Source organism: Corvus hawaiiensis, chromosome 7 (genome assembly GCF_020740725.1).
Source record: "Corvus hawaiiensis isolate bCorHaw1 chromosome 7, bCorHaw1.pri.cur, whole genome shotgun sequence".
Lineage (NCBI taxonomy): Eukaryota > Metazoa > Chordata > Aves > Passeriformes > Corvidae > Corvus > Corvus hawaiiensis.
Window position 1 is genome coordinate 14,491,334 of NC_063219.1, and position 25,353 is coordinate 14,516,686.

A 25,353-nucleotide genomic window follows, 5' to 3' on the forward strand; every position below is an offset into this window, starting at 1 on the left:
AGGAAAGAGATGTAAACTATGTAGTTACATGAGACAAAAGTTTCCTCACGTGGGGCTCTTATCACATTTGGCATCTTTGTCTACATTTTGGCTAATAGCAGCAAACACAATGATCAGCTTTTTATAAGGAAGCTGCAGATAATCAACAGGAGTCATGCTGGCTTCAGCAGCACAGGCCAGCCTGAGAAGAGACTTTGATGCCCAGCGCTGGAGAGCTCAGGCCGGCCCTGCCAAACTGACTCACAAAGGAACCAGCAGGGAGGCTGGACCAGCTAGGGCAGGCGGCTCTTTTGTCAGCCCACAGACTGCTGACTGATACCCATCAGGGGATTCAAAGACTGGTATGTGGTTGTTTGTATGCAGATTGCTCCTCTCTCACACTGTGATAAGGGAAATTCAGCACAAGGTGGGGAAATAAATGCTCGATTGAAAAGAGTTGTTTTTTTAGGTCGCCTTTAAGACAGAAGGAATCTGCAGCCACTGATGCCTTTACTGATCTGGACAATGACAATCTGATGACCTTTAAAGCTGGTGACACCCTTGCTGGTTATGCTGACAGCTCAGACGGAAACTTGGCTCGTGCCAGCCTGCCTGCCGACAGAAGGCAGAGTTTCCTTGTACTGCAGTAGCCCCGCAGCCAGCACTGCCCACCGCCCTCTCTGGAGCCCTGGCGGGGACTGGGGCTGGGCAGATGTGGGCTGGGAGTGCTCCCGGAGCACAGGCTCATCCACGCTCCTGTGCCAAAACCTGCCTAGCCAGGCTTGATTTCATGGGCTGTGGCTGTAAGAAAGTGTGGCTGTATCTGGAGAGGATGGCTGCCTGCAGGGGTGGGGGTGACAAAAGGAGCCCCAGCACCACTTCAGACCTGAGGGCGGTACTGCAGGGACTTACATCGAAGGATACAAACTCAGCTCCAGCCTCCACTCAATATCTGCTCTCTTCCAGATCGGCCCTTGATTCCTCTCCTTCCCTCCCACCAATAACTTCTTTTCCCCATGAATTTAGTCCCTTACTGGCTCCCACCCAGACCGACAGGGCTCCTGCCTGCCATCCCTTCCCACAGCATGGCCGGGCCACCTCAGCCAGCTGGACCACCCCACACTGCCTTGTGCCCTGAGTCAGGGCGTGGACCCAGTGTGAGGTCAGGCACAACCCAGCACAGCCTGCTGGGTTCACAGGAGGTGTGTGCAGGGAAAGAGAGGCAAGGGGGGCTGAGGTGGGTTTCCCACCTACACTCTTTGCCATCCTCCGTGATGGCAACTGGCCTTAGCAAACCCCATATCTGGCTGAATCACTAAACTCTTTCAGGACTAATCTGCATCCTAACCATCAACTAACAGTGGTGGTGAGCTGGCTGCACAACAGCTAAATGCCCAGTTATGCAGTCCAGGCAACCACCAGCAACAGCATTTTCCTCATCCATTTGAACCTTCATACATGTCCTGTCCTCATCAATTCACAAGGAATTTAGGGAGTCTCATTCTCTTGCAGCAAAATCTCCACATTCACATCTACCTATGACCAGACTGTGTGCTGTCTGTACGCCTCTCCCTGCTGCACAGCTGGCCCAGGGACCCTGGGCACTGCTGCCTGTGCTCCTCATGTTTTCTTTAAAGAGGCTGGATAAGTAACCCTGTTGTGCTACTTTTTGGTTCTTCCCATGGCACAGACATTTTCTTTTAGTGCTGGATGCAATGACATGAAAGCCACATGTGTTGTCTTCCAACACATCAACAAAGGAATGCGGGCACAGGGCAGGCACCCGCGTGCCCGTGCCCGTGGCAAAACTCTCTCCTGTTCCCTCAGCATGCAGGCACACCTCTCTCACATGCAGGGGTTATTTTTTCAAGCCTCTTTCTTCCCAGATACAAAATTCTGGCAAATATTTAGACAGAAACACTATTACAAGGGTTTTGAGCAGCTTTTTCTTTCCGCAGTAATAGCTCAGTATTAAACAGAATTATGAACTGTTCCTCTTACATCAGCTGGAAAGGTGCTGCCTCAGATTTTGACAGCACTGCTGCCAGCAACCACTTGAAAACCAGAGCCCCCGGTTACAAACCCCACACCCATGGAGAGAAAACACAGCGTCACTGATCAACCCGGAATCGCTGCTCCACAGGAGGGGGAGCTCCATGCACTTGTAGCAGAGGGACAATCCCCTTTTAGCCCTGACAAGCTCCACACATGCCAGGGAGAGAGAAAAGATGTATATTTCTAGTCCTCGAATACAAGAGAGCATTTAAGGAGCAACCCTGCTTTAATTGCCACACTGTGATCAAAAAATGCACTGTCATGTGCCATTAACATCTTTACCTTCTTGGAAATGTGATGCACAGACTTGCTTAAATAAAAAAAAGAAAAATGTGCTTTATCTCTGGAAAACATGCTAGAAATCACATTGAAAAAGTGGTCAAAGGCATCTCCTGGTGAAGATAATTGTGGCAAACAGTCTGGGAGACAGGCACCGACTCAGACACTCACCTGTCTTGTAGATCTCGTAGCGCAGAGAGAAGCCGGCACCTTGCCGTGCGTAGTCTGAGGTGAACTTGATATAGAGAGAGGGGCCAGAAGAGATGATGGTAGGAGGTGCAATGTTCCCACAGTGCTTGCCCAGCAGGTCTGCCGCTTCACTGTCCCCATCACGGATCTCGATGTAGTCGTACCTGCGGGGGCAGGTGAAATGGCAGGGAAACCATCTGTCAGGGAGATGCTTCAGGATGCCGGGAACAAAAACCGCTCTTAGTATCTGCATATTTCACAGAACGTCTTCCAGACAGGTACCTGGGACTCTCTTATTTACACCACACCACAGACCCCAAACCATTTTTTCTCTTTTGTCTGACTACGTTTAGGTCCTTTCCTCTGTTGCCATTCACATCATTAATTTGTTGCACATACATCCACTTCACTTTCTGAGCCAACATGCAAAATTTAGGACACACTTTACCTCCATTTCCACAAAACTCCTTTGGCATGGGAGAAGCTCAGATACAACTCTCCTGAGGCTGCTCTCCTCCCCTGACCTCTCCTCAGAAGTGCCATTGTGCTATTTGGCAGAGCTCACTATATTCCAGTATCCATGTGGGATTCAGCCAAGCATGTACCAAGCATGAGACTGTCAATGTTCAAACCATGTGAGCAGGTAGCTATTTTGTGCACTAACACCACATTGGTCCTTTAACAACCAAGGCAAGTACACTCACTTAGCACTTGGATATTAGTATTAATCCTCTTCTGTTAAGTGCTAATGAAGATTTTCTGTGGATGAGAAGTTTTGTGTAAGAGCTGGGTACCCACACTGACTATTGCTGATCTTGTACACCCTGTAACTGCAACCTGCCTTTGCTAAACCCTACTTGAAGATGTTCCACCTGCCCACTGGCAGGTATCTGACTGGTCTGGGGGAGGAATGCATAGGGTTAGAAGAGTTGTCTCCTCATGCAGAGACAAAAGCTTGTTGCAAAGCTTGGCTGGAAGGTGAAACTCCCACAGATCCCTTCATATTTTCTAGGCCATGACTAGGCAAGGTAGTAGTATCAGGCTCTGCGTGCTGAGAAGAAACAAACAGCTTTTATGTGTACATCTTGTTCTTCAGCTGCTTTCTAACGCCCACATTCTCCCGCCCCTCTCCTCTCTGGCCAGCATGCTGCTATTTACAGAAACTGACCATCTCTCTAGGACTGTTTATTTGCTTTGTATCAACCTGTTTGAACATGCTACAGCTCTTCTCACGGGGCCAGGGAGGAAAAAAGCATTTCCAGGCTGCCAGGAATCTGCCTTTCTTCTTTGTCACAAGATCTTCTGTTTGGGAATGGAGAGTTGAAAGGAGAAGTAGCTTGCTGGATACAGAATGATCCTCATGTGACTCATTCCCGTTCTGCAAAGCACATATCGGCAAGCAACAACCTCAAAACAAACTTACAGGGACTTAGTATGCTCCTCCACAAAGAAAGATGGCCCAGATGGCTTTGGTTTCACTCCTTTCTGGGACTAAATCAGGCTGAGAGCCAGAAGCAAAATGCCTGCAGATAAAATCCTGTCTACGCTGGACTGAGCACTCAACTAGCTGCAATCACCCAGCCTTTAACTTCATTACAGACTCAATTGGCTTGGCCAAGGTGAAATCCAAGTGGTCTTGAGAAGTGGCACTCAAACAGGAAGAGCATTTGGCTTAGCTGGTGTGTGGACACACAGCAATGCAAATGAAGATCTGCTCCCTCTGCTTTCTCCTCAGCTCTGCCTAGCCATCTATTACCTCGTGACCCCTTATTACCCTGACACCAGTCAGCAGCACCCTGAATGACCCCACTAATGTCCATCATATGTGGCTTGATCCTACCATCTCTCTAGGGAGGAGGAATGTAGAAGGCAGTGTTAGTGCTTCTAAGTAGAATTTTTTCCTCCTTGTTTGTCTATTTGTTTAAAGTAGTACTGAGCAAACAGCAGGGACATTTTGTTCTTTAAATAACTACTTGCTTTCAGTGTGCTTGCAGCCCTTCCACATCTGAAGTGCACATCTGTGCCGCAGGACTACTGGCTACTAGTGAAATTGTGAATATGTGGCAAAAAATGAATTTGGCAAAAACATGAATATTGGCAAAACACAGTTAATGGGGTGGATTGTAAAAGCTGCCATTTTCATGCACAGGCAGAGGTTAGCTGCATCCCAGGGAATCACATCTGTTTGTGTCCTCGTGGGGTTGTACCTCGCCAACACAGTACATGGCTTCAACTACCTGACTGCAATGATCACAGCTGCTGCTGTAGCCAGCACACCACACATCCTAGTGCTGTCCACATGGCTCCTCAAGCCACCCAGTTCTGTAGGAGCCCTGCAATTTCAGAAGCAAGTTCTGGACCAAGAAATACTTTCTTATTGAATGGGTGACAGGCTTCCAGTAACACATACAATTTGGGAATATTGCAATCTCCTCATGGGCAATCTGCAAATGGAAAATTAAAAGAATGAATCTAGTAAGTAAATCATCAGGAAATATTTGCCTCTTTGAATTAAACCCTATTTGGCTTCATTCAAGCATCTAACTTAGCTTTCTCATACTGGAGCTAATCCTTAATAAATCAAATGTTAAAAACAACTGAAAAAAAGCCCTTAAGGGAAGGTCAGGGAATAATTTTTTGCCAAATGTAAAATTAATATAAATGTGTAAGAGTTTTCTTCCCTAGTTAAAAAATCTTGGCCCAAGTCCTCTGCTCTGCATGAGGCAAAACTTTTTCTTTGGGTCATATAAACAGAGTGTGAATTGGGGAAGTATTACACTTGGGAGATAGCTCCTGCCTGGACGAGCAGGAGCACCTACTTCCTCTCCATCACAGCAAATAAGCTTTAGGTTTTCAAAATGAAACACCAAGGATGTCCAGTCAAAACTGTTAAACTTCCAAACTTCAGCAAGAATGCCAGCTAATCCCCACCACAGATTCTTTTGGAACCATGTGCTTCAGTCATGTCCATGCCTTGGCCCTCAAACAAACAAATTGATAAACCCCATTCTCCTCATTCTGGGTCACTGGACATGTTACAATCTAATTTGGCCAAATCTTTGCTTCTGTTAAGCTTAAGCATTGGTTTCCAGACTTTCTTCTTCCCTTGTGAAAAAGAAGAAGAAAAATTGGAAGGAAGAAAACCTAACCATGCTTTCTACTCTAAGCATTTCATTTTCAGATAATTACAGACTAGGGCACAGCTGGGTGGGATACATTTATGCTGCAATGGCATTCAAACTGTCTCATACAGTGCCCAGCAATTTGCATTTCACTCATTTAACCAAATCCATTGTTTCAGTCAACATGCACCAACATTCCTGTGGGCTGACCTCTCTGGCATTACCTCTACTGGGAAAGCTGCCATCTCTCCAAGCGCATTTCATGGCCACTTTTCCCCACCTAGGCATTGCTCCAACGAGCCAAGCATAAATATGTGAGGGTAGGGTGCAACCTCTGTAACCCACAAGTATAATCAATGGATTAACCAACTCTTCTTTTGCAGCGAAGGTGACCACAGTTGGCTGCTCCTCCAATGGCACAATGGCAGGACATTCCCAGCTGCTGCTTGAGTGGGAAGGTCAGTGAGTTGGTTTGAAACCACCTCAGACAGCTTTTCACCAGGGAGTTTTGAGGCAGGGGGGCAATGCTGAAGTGCTTTTAACTCCCCAGACAATGGAGGCTGAGAAAGAAGGGAAATACAAGGCTTAGATGCTCTTCTTGAAGCTGTTTAACAGAATTAAACAGAAAATGTACAATGCTTACAAATATTGCTGCGTTTTTATTACAGATTTTTTAATAGAAAGTGCTTTGCTGATGTTAAGAGAGCTTTTATAAACTAATTCTAAAGCACTTCTACAGCCTGTATTATTCATGCTTGTTTGCTTCTTTTTTCTCCAGTCAACCTCTCTCTGCTTCCCAGTGTTTCCTTTCTATTTTTCCTAAGTCACTTTGCTGCTGGCCCCCCAAGAGAAGTGCAACAAAGGCACACAAGCCCCAGATGTAGTGATTATGAGAAGACCTACAGCTTTTCAGTCCTTTTCTGTTGGGAAATAGCTAATCTGCTCCCTGACCACTGAGCTGTGCTCTGTGATCCCCTGGGGCCAGGACAGACCTCCCATGTGCCCACTCAGGCACTGCTGAGCTCCAGGAATGCTACAACCCACCTAGGGAGCAGCACCAGAAAGCCTGCGACACTCCTCTGGGTGCTCCCCTCCAGAGGGACACAACTCAAAGCAGTTTGGTGACCCATACTGCTGAACACAAAATCAACAACCCCGTTGACCATCATCCCCAGGTCCCAAGAGATGCTGAGTCCTTCCCCATTGAAACATCCTTCAAGGGCATTACAGGGACATCATCTAAAGATGGGGAGAAACATGAATCACAAATTATCTATACCTTCACAGCCATATAATGAGTCCTCTGAATACATAAATTTGTGCAAAGCCTTGCTCCAAAGCTTAAGGAGGACTGGCTCCCCAGTCCAAGCTCTGACCTAGCTGGCAGCTTTCTCAGTCTCTCTCTAGAGCTATGACTTGAAGTAGGTGAGGACTTGCACTCAGCAAAGCCCAGTTTCCAGTGCTTGCCAGGACTGGAGAGAGATGCAAGGCTCTAACCTGAACTCCTCCAATGTCTAATTTGGAGCTATTATTTATAGGCGTTTCCATGGGGCTCATGACTGCAGCTGGCAAACAGTAATGATGGGATTCTCACGATACCCTGGGAGGTAGGAAGGCAGAGAGGAGCAGTGTCTGCCCCAAGGTCACACAGGAAGTTTGCAGCACAGCCAAGAATAGAAGCCAGTCTTGACTGGAGAGATTATATTATATTGGAGAAATCTGGCCTAGATAGACAGAGGGACAAATAGGTACAGACTGCATGACAACAACCCTAAATTTGGGAATGCCCAGGGCTGACTTAAGCCTTCAAGACCTCTGCTCTGCTTGAACCATATGTCACTGTGTCTTGAATCCATCTGCTGAGGGGAGGAAGAGAAAGTGCTATTCTAGTGAAATTGGGCAGGTGTTAATACTCTGCAGGTAGCTGGGGAAGGCCTGTGCTTAGCCACAATGGCAGCTAGTAAATGCAATTGTTCCCCCTTTGAAAAGGTGGTGGGAGGTTTATTTCTTAGAAATTTTTATAAAAAGCATAAGGTTTTTTGAACATCCTCTAAGAACAGGCAGTTTCTTAGAAATTAAATAGCAGTTGCAGTATAGAGATAGTTAAGAAATGGTGAACCAGCATCTCTGTGCTTGTTGCACAATCAAGAGGTGGCTAGAATTAATGTCCATTACATGCTAGCTGGCTTAGTCGATTTTTCTGTGTCAACACCCATCTTCATGCTCTTTTGTACTCCACCTTTCAACCAAATCCTTATTTCATGGGTGGTTACATTGCGAAAGACAAAAAAAACTTTTCCATGATGTTTACACAATCTTGAGCAACTGCAGGACATACCCTTCAAAGGTTAAATTGTTCCAGAAGCTACTGAGGACTTTTAAATTATTTTTTTTTTACAGCCATGATAGCAGAGGCAAGCACCACTGTTATCTGATGAGACAAGAGCAATGAAGTTTGATCTTAGCTGCCAGGCCTTAATCAGAGTAATTAATTATAAATACAGCAGATGAATTGGATTCTCCTTTGACTTGAACTGGTTTTACACATGTGTAACTCATCATTTTAAGGGTAATCACTCCTAATTTATCCTGGTGTGAGAAAAGAATCAGTCCTCATAGACACAAGCCCTGATACAGCTTTGTGCACAGAACTAAAAAGCCTGTACCACACCTACCTTCAGCTAGCTAAATGTCCTCGGCTCTCAGAGGAAGCAGACTTCTCACACCCAGCTTGGGATGGGATTAATTGTTCTTCTGCACGGACAACAAAAGTACTTCAAATCACTCTTACTAACTAGACCTGGGCTTTGGGTGTCTGAACATTGGAGAGATGAATCTGACCTCAGTCTGCACCTTTTGGGGCCATTTTTGCATATGCTGAAGCAAAAGATGCTCACAGAGCTTGCCCTTGTTTTGCCCTTATGGAAATAACTGACTCTGGCAACAACAGAGAGAAATGGGCTATAATTGCTCTGAATCTGAAGGGATTTCACTGGATTTCAGTGACTAAAATGACAAAAATTCAATGGCAGCAGGGGGAGAGCTAGGCTAGGGTGGGGGGAGTGGGGGGGCAATGGCACAGGCAAAACTGCTTAGGATTTCTCAGAAGTTTGTTTTGAATTTGTTGTATCCAATTATGTCTTGTGTAATCACAGTATTGTGAGGGTTTGTAATCATTCTACTGTGCTTTGGATTATTTTCTTATGTCCTCAAAAAATCTGACCAGAATTTCTGAGAAATTAAAAAAATCCAGTTATCCAGTTAAAGGGAAAGAGAAAAAAATTTAAAAAAGGAAAAAGGAAAAGAAAAAGAAAAACACACAGAGAAGGAGAGAAAATAACCCTATTAGATTGGAAAACTTCTTCAAAATGCCTTGAAGACAAAAAATGGAAACTATAAAGAGCCTCTGTTTAAACTCTGTGTTGTTGTTTTCACCCCCTTACAAGCACTGCTGATGGGAGGAGGTTTTCAGCAGTTACTGCTAACTTATGTGTGGGGGGGGGGAAGGTAGCCAAAATATTTCGTGCAAAGGGAGGAATAAAACATAACTGCAAAGTGCTCCTGAGGCAAGCTGTGATTCAGGAGGGAATTTCAGCTCCTAGCATGCTGCTGCCCTCCCCTGAGACAGGAGAGCAAAGGCTCCCCCGTGCTTTGCCGTTCATCCCTAGGCTGCCTCCCTCAAGCTGTGTTGCCAGATCGCTGCGGAAAGGCGTGTTGGAGTGGAGAAGTGCTCTCATCTGGGGCATGTCTGGAAAACCGTCCGTTATATAAGAAAAAGAGATGTGCTAATGTGCACTTCGGGGGTTTTCTGCAGGCTGTTGTTCAGGAGTTACACATGGCTGTTTAATTTTATTTCTGTCTCCAAAACCATCTATAAATTCCTCACTCTTCTATTTTTAGCTACAGGGGTCTTTTGTTGCAAGATGTCTTTGGTGTTCATTGGTGGGGGGAGAATCATGGTGAAATCAGGAATAAAATATATAAAGCATGTTCAGAATAAGTCCCCTTTCCATGGCATTCTGCCTTCTGTTGCTGCTCTAAGGGAACTGAAGCAACTCACAACCCTTTCATACCCTAAAACGAAGGACACTTGAGAAAATGCATTTGCACTTTTCTCCTTCTGCTACAACCCATCTGTGGGAAAAATTAGACTTTGGTTTCTATGTCATTTTACTGTCACCACTTACAGGCACTTGATCACTAACAGAAAGAAAAAAATAAATATAATAAAAGATAAAAACCACAAAAGGAAAATTTACTGCCAAAAAGCAGCAGAGCAGGCAGAGGGCAAGGGGAAATGTTCACTTTGGTCTCTTTGCAGTGGGGGGAACAGATTTTGCTTTCCTGATGGGATCCAGTGCCTGACAGCCCAGGCAATAGATGGAGACAAGCTTAGGCCAGGCTGTCCAAGTTCTGGGGTGCTGATGAAGATCAGGGAACACACACAGCCTGCTGTGCCAGTCTTACTCCCAGAGGAGCAAGTGATGTTCCATCACACCTTGCTGGTGCAATATCAGCCATGGCCTTAGATACAACATGCAGTGAAAAGCAAAAGGAAAGAGTAAAAACCGGGATCAGACAGGGATCAGAGCTTGGTAGCTGGGCTTTCCACTATCACTCATTTGCACTGGCTTTTTTTCAGCACAAAACTGAAATAAACACCTCGTTAAGCACCAATTGTATAAAGGAGGTTGTAAGAACAGAGCCCTGACCAGCCCACCCTCACCCTCCTGGCTGTCTACAGCCCTCATTAGTGATGGATGGTCACCCTGGAACTGGCCCACCATAGGACGACTTTCTGACCCCGAATTTTCTCAGACACAGCCTGTTCACAGCCCAGCTCCTGCCTTAGCTGATGCACAAGCGAGTAAACCTTTACTGCCAAGACTGGCCTGCAGCCTCCACTGTTTAGGCATTCCCACAATTTGGCTGCGCCAGCTTGTAGTAAGAGCTGTTTCTGGGGCAAACAGTGCACCAAACATGCCTGGTGCCTCCTTGCATACTGCATAGCACAGCATCTCCTACCCCCTTCTCTCCTCAAAATATGGGCACGTTCAGCTCAATAGCCATCTGAGCCAAACAGTGCCAAGTCTGAGCACAGTCAATGCCTGAGCGAGGGTGAGTGCTGTGCCATGCACATGCCACACCTTGCTGCACGCTGGCAGCAGCAGTGACCTCCCACACAGTTCTGTGAGACAGCAGTAACTGTCCGGCGGTGTGGGAAGAATTAGCTGCTGGCAGGGGCTGATTGGTACCGCTGAGGTGAGCTCAGCCCAGCCCAGGGCAGGAGGTCACAGAGGCAGCCACAAAGATACAAGAGGGAGACAGAGGCAAGGGAATGGGATGCTGCATGAGGCTGGTAGGTACTCTTTCTCCTTAAGGTACCTCTGTGCTCTGGGAACAGGGGGATAGGACTGTCCCTGTTTCTCCTACAGGCAAGGACCCTGCCACTGCTTTGCTCAGAAAGATTTTCTTCCAAGCAACCCTTTGTGTCACCCTCCCGTTCAGCCGTGGCAGTGTGTCTGCTTTGTCCTGCCAGCTCAGCCATGGAGTGTTTACAAGCCTCCCTCACCCTTCCAGGCTGTGGTTCAGCTCCATTGACACTGAAGGCAACAGACTCCTCTCTCGGCGTGTGATGAATCAATTACTTCCTCTGACACTCTATTACTATAGCCCTTACATCTCCAGATTGCAGATGAAAAGACAGGCTGAGAAGGGGGACAGGGAAGGGGAGAGGTCTCCTGAGGTCTCCTTCAATTGAGTTGTTGGACATCTGAAGAAATCCCCATCTGCCATATTTAAAGACAGAGAGATGTTTTGCTCCTGAATGGCAGAAAAATCAGAGGGTTTTCACAAAAGAAAACCTAAGAAATCAAATGGGTCAAAAAACTTCAACAAGATGCAGTGAACATAGATCAATGGTGAGTCAGTCCCCTCTGCTGATGGAGATCCCAGACCTTGTTCCCACCCATGATTAACAGCCAGACATCAGTATTACCAAAGAGACAGTCATTACACCTTCCTTCTCCCTGCAAGATAACAATGTAAATGAAACCTCATACCAACACTCACAGAAGAGGAAGGAAGCTGAGCACATGCCTCAAACTCTCGTGCTGCCGGTGGGGGGGGGGGGACGACGACGACTACTACTACTTCTTGTTCGGCATCGATCAACAGCCCCAGCTCTGAGGTTTCCCTGGAGGCTTCAAACACATTGAGCACTTCCCGTGCAAACACCCTGCATGCAGCATGGCCTCGGCAGGCACGGGGCTGAGCACAGGGGCTCTCCCACCGCCAGTGGGTGAGTACTGCCTGTCTCAGGAAAGCAAAACTCCACCTCAAAAGATTCCTCACACAGTATCTTCTGTACCACTGCAAGAAGGTGGGGGCAGTCACATAAAACGAGCAGCCACCCTGCTAGTTTCTGTGCCATTTGCAACAGAACGAAGTCTTTGGCAGAGCATTTCTGCTGTCAGACCGCCCTGCTTCAGGCTCTGCTTCTACGAATTCATTAAACAATAATATCTCCATGTCTGACCCAGTGTTACTTTAAAACCACACCATACTACTGTACTCTGATTACTCACCAAAGCTGTATGTAGATCTCAAGAATTCCTTGGGATTAGCAGTGGGGTGGGGTGAGAAACTAACAGAAAACCCCCGGGTTATTCACTCTTTCTAATGATCTACTGATCTACTCACTAAGTCAGCATAAGGAAGGCTTTCTATGGTGTGTTTGAACTGATATATCAAAGACAGTTGCTTAAAACATCCTAGCTGTGATTAGTGGACCATGACTGCTATTAACTTATAAGGAATTCCAGGATCACCAGACTGTGGTTTGCAACATTGCCATTCAACGGTGGTGTGCAGCTGCTTGATTTAAAGAAAGCGGAGAACTTGCCTCAGACTAAAACCTAACCTCCCCCAATTCCTTCAAATATATTCTATGCTGAGTTCTGGCCAAAAGCAACCACAAATTTCTTCTGTTTTTCAGTCTGCTCTTTGCAGTCTGTTCTTTTTATTTTGCACTCATATTTAATTGCAGAATTCACACCCAGCCAGAAAAGGCTGAGAATGAACTGGTCGTTGTCTGCAACGCTCTGACCTGCTCCTGTGTGATGCTGCTGCTCAGCAGCCTTTGGAGGGGAGTGTGCACTGCACTGTTGCTATCTAGACTGGGTTTTATGCCTGCAGATGCCCAGATCTTCTCTTCTTTATAAGGCAGGAATTTTAAGTGATTCACCAAGGCAGGAACAGTAAATCAATAGCAGGGAAGAGGAAGAACCCAAATCTCACAACTTCCAGAACTAGTACTTGCTGGGGAGTCTGCCACTCCCCTGTTACAGCCTGACAATAGGGATTATATCTATTAAAAAGGCTGCACATAGCTAAATCAAACAGTTGCTCATTAAAAGGCTAAACTAGTTCCTATGTAAATCAAGGTAAAACCTCAGCATTGCTTTTACTGGGCTTAGCATCTAGTTCTTAACAAAAAATGGATAATTTTTATAATATCATTCTGGCACTCCCCTTACAGTCACTAAACCTTCTAACTCCTGCATCCAGACAGCAAACCCATGATGTAGAAGAGCACTGTTAATCCCACTGTATAACACAAAAAAAGTGACCAAAACTCATAGTCCCACAGATAGTTTTTGAGGCTCCTGAGACCTGTTTGGGATGAGCCTCTGTGAAGGGTGTCACTGGTGTCACACCATGGGCTGGTGCACTGTTGCAAAGATAGTCAAGGGCCTCAGGCTCTGCTGAAAGCAGGAGCACCTCAATACTGTGGTTATCAGGCATTCCAGTGTGATTGCTCTACTCCTATCCTATGGCATCTGCACTGAGCAGGGTCTGCAAAGATGCAAAGGACTTAGACCTGGAGTGTAGCTTACAGTGCTTGCTCAAAAAATGCACACGTTTCTGACACTTTTAGCTGAATTCTGAACCTTCTTAGTGAGGAGCCACCACAGCCAGCCCTGTGCTTGCTCCCTGTCCACATGCTGTGGGGTCCTGTTCCTTTCCTTGCTGGACAGAGACGCTGACTAAGAAGCGAGTACACCACCACCACTACCAGCTCCTCCTCAGCAGCAGGAAGGAGGGGGAGAGGTCTCTGTCTCTAATCCTATTGTTCCCAGTGTCACCAGCTGGCCCTCAATTTGTCATCATGCCAACAGGAAACAAGGTGCAAAACGAGATCTGACTCCTATGCACAGGATGTTAGTGAGCTGGCAGGACATAGGAGACCCCATGAGAGTGCATTTGGGGCCACCACCTTCTGCGGAGCCTGGACTGGGCCTGTCTCTGCAGGGAAAGGCTCTGGGGCATAGAGAAGCACAGCCACAGAGCAAGCAGAGATGGGAAGCAGAGAAGAGGCATGTGAACAGCCTCTAGCTGTTAACACATGTGCCTGGTCTCACCATCACAGCTAACCCATTCACCGATGTTCCATTTTGGAAAATGACCCGGGCTTAATGGGAATTATGAACCATACAGCGGATGCTGGATGGAGTTAAAAAACAGTAGAAGCTCATTTGAAGACAAGTTGAGCTGCAGTGTCATGTTACCCAGACTGAATTATTTCCTGTACGTTAGAAATGTTGCTTCTGGCTACCCATGCCACAAATGTATGAGCAAGCAAATGCCTTCCTTAACATCTCATCTTTGACTTCCCCTCCCTGCAAAGTTAAAGCTTGACTCCCCCAGTGCTTCAGGAGATGCAGTCACTTCCCCTTGCATCCTAGCGAAGAACCCCTCCAGCCCCTGGCATTCTCTAGTGTTCCAAATGTATTTCTCTTTTCTAAGCATTTTGCCAATCACAAGATGAACTGCATTGTTTCTAAAATGTTTACTAATAAGCTAATTATGCATACTTTCCAAAGCATTTACTAATTAGCTGTCCATGATTGCTGCCTTGTCTACTCTTAACCTTCACTGATAGAAGGATGGCTTCTCGCAATATTATGCTCTTGTTTGAAGGAGATGGCAAGAGAGGCAGGCTGAATGCTGCAGCCCCCAGCTGCCTGACTGGCTGTCGATACTGGGTCTGGATGCAGCTCTCCCTGCCACCTCAGCTCAAAGGAATTTGAGCCAATGTCTCTGTGCCTCTCTAGGAAGAATGCAGAGCTGTTCTGTTCCACTGCCCAGCTTTTTGGGCACTCAGGAGATAGCCATGCTGCCATAAGAGGCCTCACCCTTTGTACTGTGGCAGGGGAAAACCAGCATGTTGCTGCCAGTGTCCCCTGGCCAGCAGTGCTCTGTGAGATGGGCACTAGGAGCATGGTATCTCCCCAGCCAAATCTTGGTTCACTCTGCACTTCAAGCTGGGAGCAGGCGTGTCTCCTCCTGCTATGCCTGTCCTGTATCCAGCACGCATTAGGATGCTGTGCTTGGTTCAACTCTCTTGGCACCATTATGGCATTTACGAGATCACAGTGACAACTGCATAAATTTCCTCATGATAGTGGCCCCAGTTCCTGTTTCTGGAAACCTTCTGGGCTTGACAGTGGGACCCAAAGCCAGGAGGAAGAGCCTGACTGCAGCTCTATTTCCAATTTGCCATCTGCAGCCTATTTTGGGAGTCCCCGGCCCCTGCCTCCAGAAACTTTCGCCAGCATTTGGCATCTGCCACCAGAGGGGGCTGCGAGCCACGGCAGCGCTTCCCCAAGTCCTTCCCAGGCAGGAATCCCACCGACTGCAACCCAGTTGCAAGCATGTGTTGGAGATGGCTGCAGAAAAACCCACTGAGCATGGTCTCACTACCAGTCGGGCTTTTTTAAAAACACTGTTCCTCTGGAGCAGATATTATGACTCAGCTGGAAGGTCTTCTGCTTGCAGAGGAAGCACGAGCACATCCACTGCAGTCTGGAGGGAGAGTACCTCAGCTGCGTGTGCACCGCCCAGCCTCATCCTCTGGTAGGGTCAGCTGAGTGTGGCTGGGGGTGACAGAGTCAGTAGCCAAATGCAGGAGGGAGCTTTTAGTGGTCCAAAGAGAAGACCAGCAGTGGGAGGGTGGCACAAATGGAAAAGGTGGTTGGTCATAAATGCAATGACTCACTCATAGCTGAGGTTTTGGACTTGGATTTTCCAAGCAAGCAGAGCAGACAGAACAACAAAATGGCAACTAAGAAGGAGTGGACAGCTCAGCTACATGACTGCATAAGCTGGGGCATAGCTGTCCCTGTTCCACACCTATTGCAAATGGTTCATGTCACTCCTGGGATCCCAAATAAACCCTGGCATGCACAAGACTGCCCAGCAACCACCATACCACATGGAAGTGGAAACATTTCACCACATTCACCACAGCAGCAGCCTGCTCTTTTCCACTGGATGCCACTTCCCTGTTCAATGAACAGATACCAATGACGTGGGGTGCAGTGCCTGAGCTACAGCTGCACTTGCAGCACAGAGGGGAAGAAAGAGCCAGGCACTAGGATGATCATTTCCAAATAGTTTGGCAGATCTTTTACCAGAGCATCAAACTTCCCTTTTGGCCCTTTTACAGCTGTGGCCCCACAGCTGCAGGACAGCACGAACAATGGCCTGGGGCCCATACTCCGTGTCACAGCATGTCCACCCTCCCTGCCACAGGGAGCCCTGCTGGTGCACAACAGCCACAACAGCAGGAGGAGGCCAATTTTCTTAACCTAGCATGCTCCCAAAGCAAGACACTTCCTCAGAGCACAGATAACAGCACTGAGAGAGAGAAATGTTCTGGGGCTTCAATTACACCAAATTACGCCTTTCGTGATGGTGGTGATAGAGTGCAGTTACTTCTTAATGCAACTGGACACAGCTGAAAAATAAAAGCCCAGATGTGCCTCCAGGAAACAATAGCAACAAGCAGCACAGAGCAGCCACCTCTGGCTGCTACCTTGGGCATCCATCCCTGGCTTCTGCTTCTGTCCTTCAGGCTGCCAAAGCTGTTCTCTGCAGCCAGCTCTTGCTCTGGCATCTAGGCAGCACCAGGTTCATAGGCCCCTTCTGGCCAGCTACTGGCCATGGGGAAATCACTGACCTTTCCTCAGAAGTCCCCAGGGTGCCAGGCACTGTACAAAACACAGGAAGAAATGCCTCCTGTCCCAAAGGGAAATCTAAAGCAGATACAAGGAAGGCCAGAAGGAACACAGTAAAACTAAAAAGACTCTTGGAGATATTTTTGTAGGCTTTTGAATGGTTTTTAGGAATGTAAATGTTATGCTTTATGAGGGAGAAACTTTAGCCTAATAAGGTAAAATGAAATGTTGAAAGAAGAAGCACCAGAGGAAGGGGTTATGGTGTTTACCTCTGGCAGCTGGAAAGACAGACTGGCCCCACTATTGCTCCAATAGCTGCCAGGTAGCAACACCAGAGCAGGGAACCTTGTCTGCCCAGAGATCGAGTGGCCCAATGGAGCCCATCTGCCTGTCACCATGATGTGAATGTGCTCTATATTAATGATGAGATGTCAAAAGGGGGGCTCTGCCCTGACTGTGTCTTTGATGCTGAACTCCTGTTCCTGTTAAGGTTCACACCTGCAGCTGCAATGAGGTCTTCATTTCTTCATAAAAAACCCTCTGACACTCAGATGAGATTTATCACTAGATGGTCACCTATTATTAATATATTGTAATGTAATGTAAGTATTAATGCTCAAGCATTACACAGTGTCCATATTTGCCTCCTTCTGGCCGGTCACTTAAAAAAATCTCACTCCTATCCATTTATTTCAGGCCATGTTTCTCATGCACTGCTTTCATTGTTCTGTTATGCTTCCTGTCAAGAACTGTCCATGAAGCTCTTTCAAACCCACTCCAATTCAGTGCTGGCTTGAGGGAGCAGGCACCCTAAGTCAGCTTGGCTCTCAGCTCACAGCTGTGACCAGCAGAAACTCAAGTGCACAGTGGATAAGTCGTGTTTCACTTTAATAAAGGCTCCCTTGTGCACACACACACAGAGAAAGGGAAATAGTGAGACCACACAGCAGCCACTCAGAAGATTGCCACAGTAAAGCAGAAAGCAGCAAAGGGATAACCAACATCCCCAGTGCTCAGGCAGTCCTACTGCACACACCACGTGCAGCTTGGGACCAGACAGCTCTCTCACAGGCAGCAAAACATGGCAAAAGTTGCACAAGATGCTCAGAGCTAAAACTGACATCTTCCTGCAGGTGGAGGAAAAGCCTGGTGCCCATGGGGATTTCCAGGTCTCTGACGGACCTGTTTTTGCTTGCCTGAGACCTTGAAGAGGTAGAAGCTGGAGTCCCTCCTGCCCAGTACACAACACTGTCCTGGCCAATACATAAGGCACACTCTTCAGACTGCAAATATGGGCCTATACAGCCTTTATTACTGTGAATTTGGGCAATTGCATTAGCTATGAGGAGGCTGTGCAGTTCAGCCTATGCAAGCAACAATAAAATCTGATAGCAACTATCATTCTCACATCCACTGCACGGCCTTGTTGTGTTCATCTATGCCGACGTTAAGCCTCTCTCTACCTTCTCCCTTCTTTATACACAGGCCTGATCCTGCAAAGCACTAAACACCTTGCACACACAGTGACTTCAGGGAGAGTTCATGGTGTTCAAAGCCTTATTAGCCCAGGCTTTATCTGTAGGGGGTGACAAGATCCCCAATGACATCAATCAGCACACCTTCATTAGAGTTAGAGGAGCTATGCTGATTTATGATAGCTGAGGATTCAGCTCTGCACTTCACAACCTTCAGTACATCATCAAACCCATGCTGAATTCTTTGTTCTCCACAGGACTGATTCTGCAGCCTCATAAATGCTTCCCCTGTTCCTCTGTCCTTTTTTACAAACAGAATTTCCCTCTCCATATGCAACCCCCTTTTAATCAACAGGACCAGTGTATCTAGCAGGACTGCTATGTCAGGCCTGTTTTAGGAGACCCCAAGCTCCTTCAAACGCAGGCATCCCTGAAGCTGGCTGTGGATTCCAGATGAAACCCACAGGTTTATATGTCTGCTGAGACCATATTATTAACTCAGTCTTTTATGGTGCCCTTTGATGCCATTAATTATTCTTTACTAGTTGTTAATTGTTTTTCCCAGACATCTAGTTTCTGGGTCCTTTCTTAGAAGAAAAAGGGGGGGCGAAAAAGCAAATAAACCCACCCCCCCCAGTTTACCAAACATAGCAGAAAAAGCACTATGGGAAGTCAGATCCAGCCCAAACAGCTCAGACCACCATGTCTCCAGCCTCACATGGCCAAAACTGTGTCTCCAGCCACAGGGCTCTCTGCCATACCTCTGCCTAGTTACACACCAGGAAATTGCTCTGCTATCCCAGCATGGTTTAAAAGAACAGCAAGGCCACCTTGACACAGAAAAACAAGCGGCCTTTTAACCAAAGTCAAGCTCAGGTTGAAAGCCAGTTGGGTCTTACTTTCAGGTGGTATCAGGCCAAGTTAAGAACTACCAGTTCATTGCAGAGTAGGCACATCCTATGTGTCTAAAGCAGCATCTTACAACTTCACAGGCAACTCTTGCTCCTGAAAGGCAAGGAGATGCAGCACTGTGGGGGCTCAGGGTGATACTTGATTTCAAGTGCAAGGAAGCACGAGACCCATACCACTAGGCAAAAGCAGGAAGAGGAAAGCTCTTACTTGCAGTCATGTTTTTCGATTTCGAAGTGAGGGTTGAAGTTGAGGATAATCTTCTGGTTGGATTCAGGGGCGTAGATGACCCATTCACAGTTCTGGTGGGAGGGGTAGTCATTGGGGTACCCTGGGGAGGTGATGTACCCAGCATCCTTGGAGTTCAGGCGTCCCCCGCATGGCTGAGCTGCAGAGACACAGAAGGGAACAAGGCATTGAAATGGGTTCTGGGCATCAGGTGTGCACAGCAGGTCTCCCTGGGCCGCTGATGGGGTGGTCTGATAAAGACCATTCTCCAGGCCATTGACATCTTTGATACTCTAATATTTGATATTAATCTCTGGGCAAGGAGAATTATTCTGCAGAACAAACATACTCCTTTCCCCTCCACCTCCTGCCACACTTACATACCACATTTCACACAGACCAGAAAAGAGAAATGAATGCTCTTGCCAAGGCAATTACAGAGCCATAAAGTAAGAGACAGATTGATATCAGATCATCTGGAACTGCCTCATTTTGTCCCTTCCTTTGCCTCCTTTGCAAGCTGCTCTTTGTCAGTTTCCCACAGCTGCCTCAGGAAACACCAGAATTTGGACACTACAAATTCAATCCAGTTGCAGGAGGGCAGAAAGCTGAGCTGTTTCCAGAGAAGGAAACTGAGGCATGTCAAGGATGATGGTGAGCCCAGGCCCACCTGCACTGTGTGGCAGAGCCAAGGACAGCACCCGTCCTTCCTGGCCCCAGCCTGCAGCCCCATAAAAACTCCTCTCCGCTTGCTGTGCTCTCCCTCCCCAACCCGCCTGCCCCAACAAACCCGTCTCAGCAGACTTGCAAGCTAACCCATCCACTGGAGCTGCAGACACAGATAAGCAGCAGTGGTGGTTTTGTGGGACTAGCCCACAAATGGCTGGCAATGGCTGCATGGTAAGCAGAGGAAGCTCTCTCAGCTTTGGGCTAGAACAGGCCCTAGAGGGTGATTTCATAATAAAAAAAACATTTAATCTCATGAATGCTGCAAATCAAATTTATTATTGCATTACTTGCTGGGAGGAAAATCTGCACCACGAGGTCGCTTGATAATGCACTACAAATCCCAAAGTCCCTTTTTTCAGGAGGCCCCCATCATGTGTCCTGCTTCCCTTACTCCTCTGCCACCCCCTTGTACCAGCACCCAGACCCATAGGCTACAACATCTGCCCCCAGAAGACAGCATTGCTTCTGCACACCCAGTAAAACACACAAAACCCACCAAAATGGGCAAAACCCCACAAAACCCTAAGCCTCTCCTCACAGGCATACAGCGTGACCCTGGTCCCACATTGTGGAAAGTCCTTCCCCTCCCTGACAATAAGCACTGGGGTACAATGTGAGATGCAAACCCTCACGGGTTGTCCCCCCTGTCAGGTTATCCCCACAGCCCTGGATGACCTTGGACATGCAGGAGGGTGCAGATGGATTTTCCCAAGGCCCTGCAGCACATCCCACACCCCCAAGGGAGCCAAGGCACAGAGAAGCATCACCCTTGATATAGGAAAGTAACCACACATCCCAGCAGCTCCATGAGCCAAGGGTTTCCACAGTGTTCCCCACTGTCTTGGTCCTGAGGGATGTTCCTCTCCCTCCACAGCAGCACTCACTGCAAAGCCCCAGGACCACTCAGGAGAAGCAAAGCAGTGCAGATTGTGTGGCCTCAGCCCCATGCTGTCATCTGGCTCTGTTCCTCTGCCATAGGGTCTGCCATGTCCCAGGAGTGTCCCCTGCCAGGCTGCCACAAGTCCGCCCGCTCTTGGTAGGGACATCCCAGCCTGTGTTCAAACTGCTCTCTTGCCAGAGCCAAGGCAAGCCACAGGAGTCAGACAGGACCCCTCAGCAGTAATGCTTACTGCAAAAAAGGACTTTGAATAAACAACCTGCTGCCTGCACACTGCCTGCATAAAATGCATGTGTCCTGTGCAAAACCAAGGGCAACAGGAGGGCTCATCATGGGCCAGAGAGGCTTCCTTTGCCATGAAAAAACACTCAGTTTCCCCCATGTTTTTCATGCCCTCTGACACATTCACTCTTCAAAATAACTTTCTTTGCACACACCCAGAGGCAGATCTGCAGCCTTCCCTTTTTCTTAAAATAATCCTGTAAGTATCCTGAAAAATACGAGGGGAAAAAATGCAGCACTGCCATGAAGAGCTGAGAATACCAAAAAACATCTGGTTTTGTTCCACAGGAGAGATTGCTCAACACACAAACATTTACTAACCTACATTCTTGCACAAATATCTTCTCTCAGGAAGGCATATTTGCCCACACATGTGTTTATGTGGGTTTGGAGGGAGGGAGAGAAAGAGACATTCACGTGGAAAGAAGAAATTCACGGACTTGTTGACATCAATGTACAAATAGACGTGTAATTCACACTTCACTCATGTGCGCACTTTCACACCTTCTCATAAAAATTCACACCTCGTTTGCACACATGTCCACCCCCTCCAGCAAATAAAAATATTCAAGCTGCAGATTATTTTTCTTGGAAAGGGCAAAGTCTAGAAACAATGAAAATACAGTCAATCCTTCCACACCTCATCATCCCCTCCCCGTCTCTCCAGCTTTCACACACATGCTACCCGCTAGGCTGATACCACCAACATCACCCACCACTCAGAAGCTGCTAGCCCCTTACTCATGCTGGATACCGTGAACACCCTGTGAGACCTTGCAACTCAACCAGTTGGAGGGGAACTGTCATGTGAACAGAGGTGTCAGCCTCCAGCTTGCTCCAGCTCTTCCCCAACAAATGAACTCAGGAGCAGAAACACAGTTCTACCCTGACCTTGAAACTTCTCCCTTGCCCTGCAAGGCCATCACAGGTCAGTGGGACTGAGCTAAGGAAAACTCTAGGCTTGATCCTAATTTCAGGTCAGCTTGGTGCCCAAATTAGACTGCTGGTGCCAGTGAGGACAGCCTCAGTGAGAGGGGCTGGAGCCCAGCCCAGCCCAACTGAGGTCTCTCCAGCAAAACAGGACAAGCAGGTGAACCTCAAGTAAACAAGAGCACCAGCCGCATCCCTCAGGTGTTCAGATACTACTACGAAAATGTCACCATCTTCCTGGAGCAGTCTCCCACCTGCAGGAAAGATTATCTGTGTTTGTCAGAGGAACATATATTGTCCTCTCGTTCATTCCTCCCCAAGAAGGTCCAGAGAAATGAAGGGGGCTACTTCAGTACAGCATTGCCTTGCCCACATGGTGGGCAACAGCATATCAGGGAACTGAAGGCTTCTTAGAGTTACCTGAAGAGGCAAAATGACTGTAATATTTCTGTAATTGTTCTGTTGGGCTTTTCCTCTTTTGACTCACAGAGGTGAGTCTAGCAGGTGAACATGTGCAACGGCAACACCTATCTAGCAGGTGAACACGTGCAACAACAAAAAAACTATCACCATGCTCACTGATGGGCAAAGGGTTTGACTCAGCAGTCATGCCAACCACTGTATTTCTGTATAAAGTATGGCCTGTTTTGTATACAGTAGGGGCTCAAGCTTCTATGTAAATGGATCCTTACAAACTGATGCATTGCACCCATGCAAAAGAAAGAAAAAAGAAAAGGTTAGTGGCATGGCTACTGCTCAGGCTGTATACATTGGAAGCAAGACATGTTCCATAGCTAATGGGCTTTGGCAGCTTTTGCCAGCCCTGAATTCACTTAATAAAATCAAAATTAAATTCTGAAGTACAAGCCAAGTCTGACAGGTGTGTGGGACATCCCGTTGCTCAGTAAGCAAAATGCAGGTGTTGAAAGCAAACTGCTGGGGCCCCTGCCAGTCCACATGGTAGAGGGGCCACTGGAGTGTGGTGCCAACAACGAGGCCACAGGAGAGCAGCAAGACTCCTCAAAGGAGGCTATGGAGGTCACTACTACCTGGCAGTGTTGGAGTAGACTATGGTCAGGCTGGGAAATCTGCAGACCTCCCTTTTCATCAAGGGTCACCATAACATGCATTATCCCTGCAACTCCCTCCATGGAGGGCCACCCCAACAGGAGAACTACACCAGAGGATGACAACCAAGCCACAGGGATGGGAAAAGAAGACCTGGAGAAGCTCACGAGGGGTGAACTCCTACAAATGCTGCATTGTACAGTGTGCAGCTCCAAAGTTTCCCATGGAGATGGGTATCAGCAGCTGAGCTCCTCACCCTTTACAAGGGGCCGACTCCTCTTTGCCCTGACCTGCTGGAGACACCCAGGCTGATGAGGTCTCCTCCTGCCTCCCCCAGGCCACAACAAGCAATCATCACTCAGAGGACCCAAAAATAACAGCCAGGCCCCAGGAACCTTCACCCACACTTAGGGTTTTTCAGCTCTGCAGCTCATCAGGCGCATGCTGAAACCTTAGGCCGGGAGCAGGGCATTCTCCTACTTGAATTTCCTGCTGATTAAACCCCTCTGGATTTCCCTCACCCCAGGAGATCAGGGCTCGCTGTTATTGTTGGACCTTCCACACAGAAATTAAAGCCAACTCTGCCTGTAACAAAAATAATCATCACCAGAGAGGCCAGTTTCACAACAAACATACATACTACAGCCTCTCAGAGCTTGTAGTGTCCAGCACAAAACTACCACGTGTTTTGATCTGCTGAATTCAGTTTACTTTTGGGATATCATTCAGGGCTGCACACAAATTTTAAGGTATTCTGGATGCCTTAGAAGCAGCAGCATCATTATCTGTGCTGCTTGAAAAGAGCAGCCTGTGAGGGCAGCAAAGCTACAGGGGAGAGAGATGTGGGAGTTCCACAGCAGGCAGATGCACCACCTAGCCTTGTCACTTCTCTTCCTGGCATGAGGCCCTCCAGCCCAACTTCACACTCTCATTCAACCACTGCAGATTTGCATGTCCCAGGATTCAGCACTGGGCAGGAGATTTGCCCTGCCAATCCTCTGACAACGCAGCAAAATACGGGTGCTGGCATACATGACCCACTTGTCTCAGAGCTGCTGAATTTGGCTTGAGCCCTTGTGCAGGAAACCCATGTTTCAATTCTGTTAGTCACACAGCTCTTCAAGGATCAGTTTTTCAAGGTACATGCATGTTCAAGCACTTTGCCAAACCCTGGTATGGAGGAGACAAACAGATCTCTTCTGCCAAGGATTCATTACCATTAACGCTCATCCCACCTCATCCCCTGAGCCCTGACCCTGGCTAGGCATAGTTAACGTGGCAGGGGCTCTCACCCCAAACCACACAGCACAACTTTTGCAGGAGGCAGGAACACAAATAAGAACTCTCGGACTTAAATCATACAGTTTAGCCATAGGCCAAGCAGAGAGACATAGTGCAGAGGAAGCTAATGAGATTAGGTATTTTATTCCCAGTAGCATAGATCATTTTAGCAGAAGCGTGTTTGCTTTGGATTGTGAGATAAAGCTTCAAAGGCTTCCTGAACAAATTAATGGACAAACACACACAAACAACACAAGGCTCTTACATGCACATTTCATTGCGGAGCACTACCCACATCCATGTCTTGAGATTTCACACAACCAGGGAAAGTCTCCTGAACATTTCATTGAGGACTTTTACCAGTTTAACTAAAATTTCACTTAAAAGTAGAGACACAGTGAAGTAGAATTTAAAGACTGCTTTTGTGATTTGAACTAGGATTTTGTTCAATTCAAAGTGTCTCAAGCCTGTCATGAGACAAGCTCATAAAACACTGTCTGGGCTTAAGCAAGAAAGAAACGCACCAATCCATCAGTTGAGGAATGCAGCCATTTGACTGCTTCCTAAGGCAACTGGGAAGGGACGCAATATATTCATTTTATAGCACTGGACAGCAGTGAAAGGGGAACACCGGAAAGCTCAGCAAATGGAACATTTTAGCTGTGAGCCTTTGCAAAAAGAGATCATTTCAAATTATTTTTAAATAAGAAGGGAATGTTGGAGGGAGGAAGAGAGAGAAGGAGATTTGGAGACTTCTGATACCTGCAACTTTTTTCCCATGTTAATCCACAAAGGAATTAAGTAGAAACCTGAAATGGAGACCTACTCAACCTTCACCATGGAAAATGAGAGGGCCAAATCCTGCATGCAAATCCAGGTAATTTGCTTTGAAATCACTGGAGGTCAGG

General features: G+C 47.3%; 1 protein-coding gene across 4 annotated transcripts in view; it reads right to left on the reverse strand.

Annotated features, from left to right (window-relative positions):
* NRP2 (neuropilin 2) overlaps window positions 1–25,353 on the reverse strand; it is an 89,757-nt gene that overhangs the window by 58,269 nt on the left and 6,135 nt on the right. For all 4 annotated transcript variants that reach the window (XM_048309136.1, XM_048309135.1, XM_048309137.1 and 1 more), the window contains exons 2-3: window positions 19,240–19,417; window positions 2,485–2,666 (exon numbers count right to left, since the gene is read on the reverse strand). In XM_048309136.1, coding sequence (XP_048165093.1) covers window positions 2,485–2,666; window positions 19,240–19,417 — 360 coding nt within the window. The remainder of the gene's footprint in view (window positions 1–2,484; window positions 2,667–19,239; window positions 19,418–25,353) is intronic.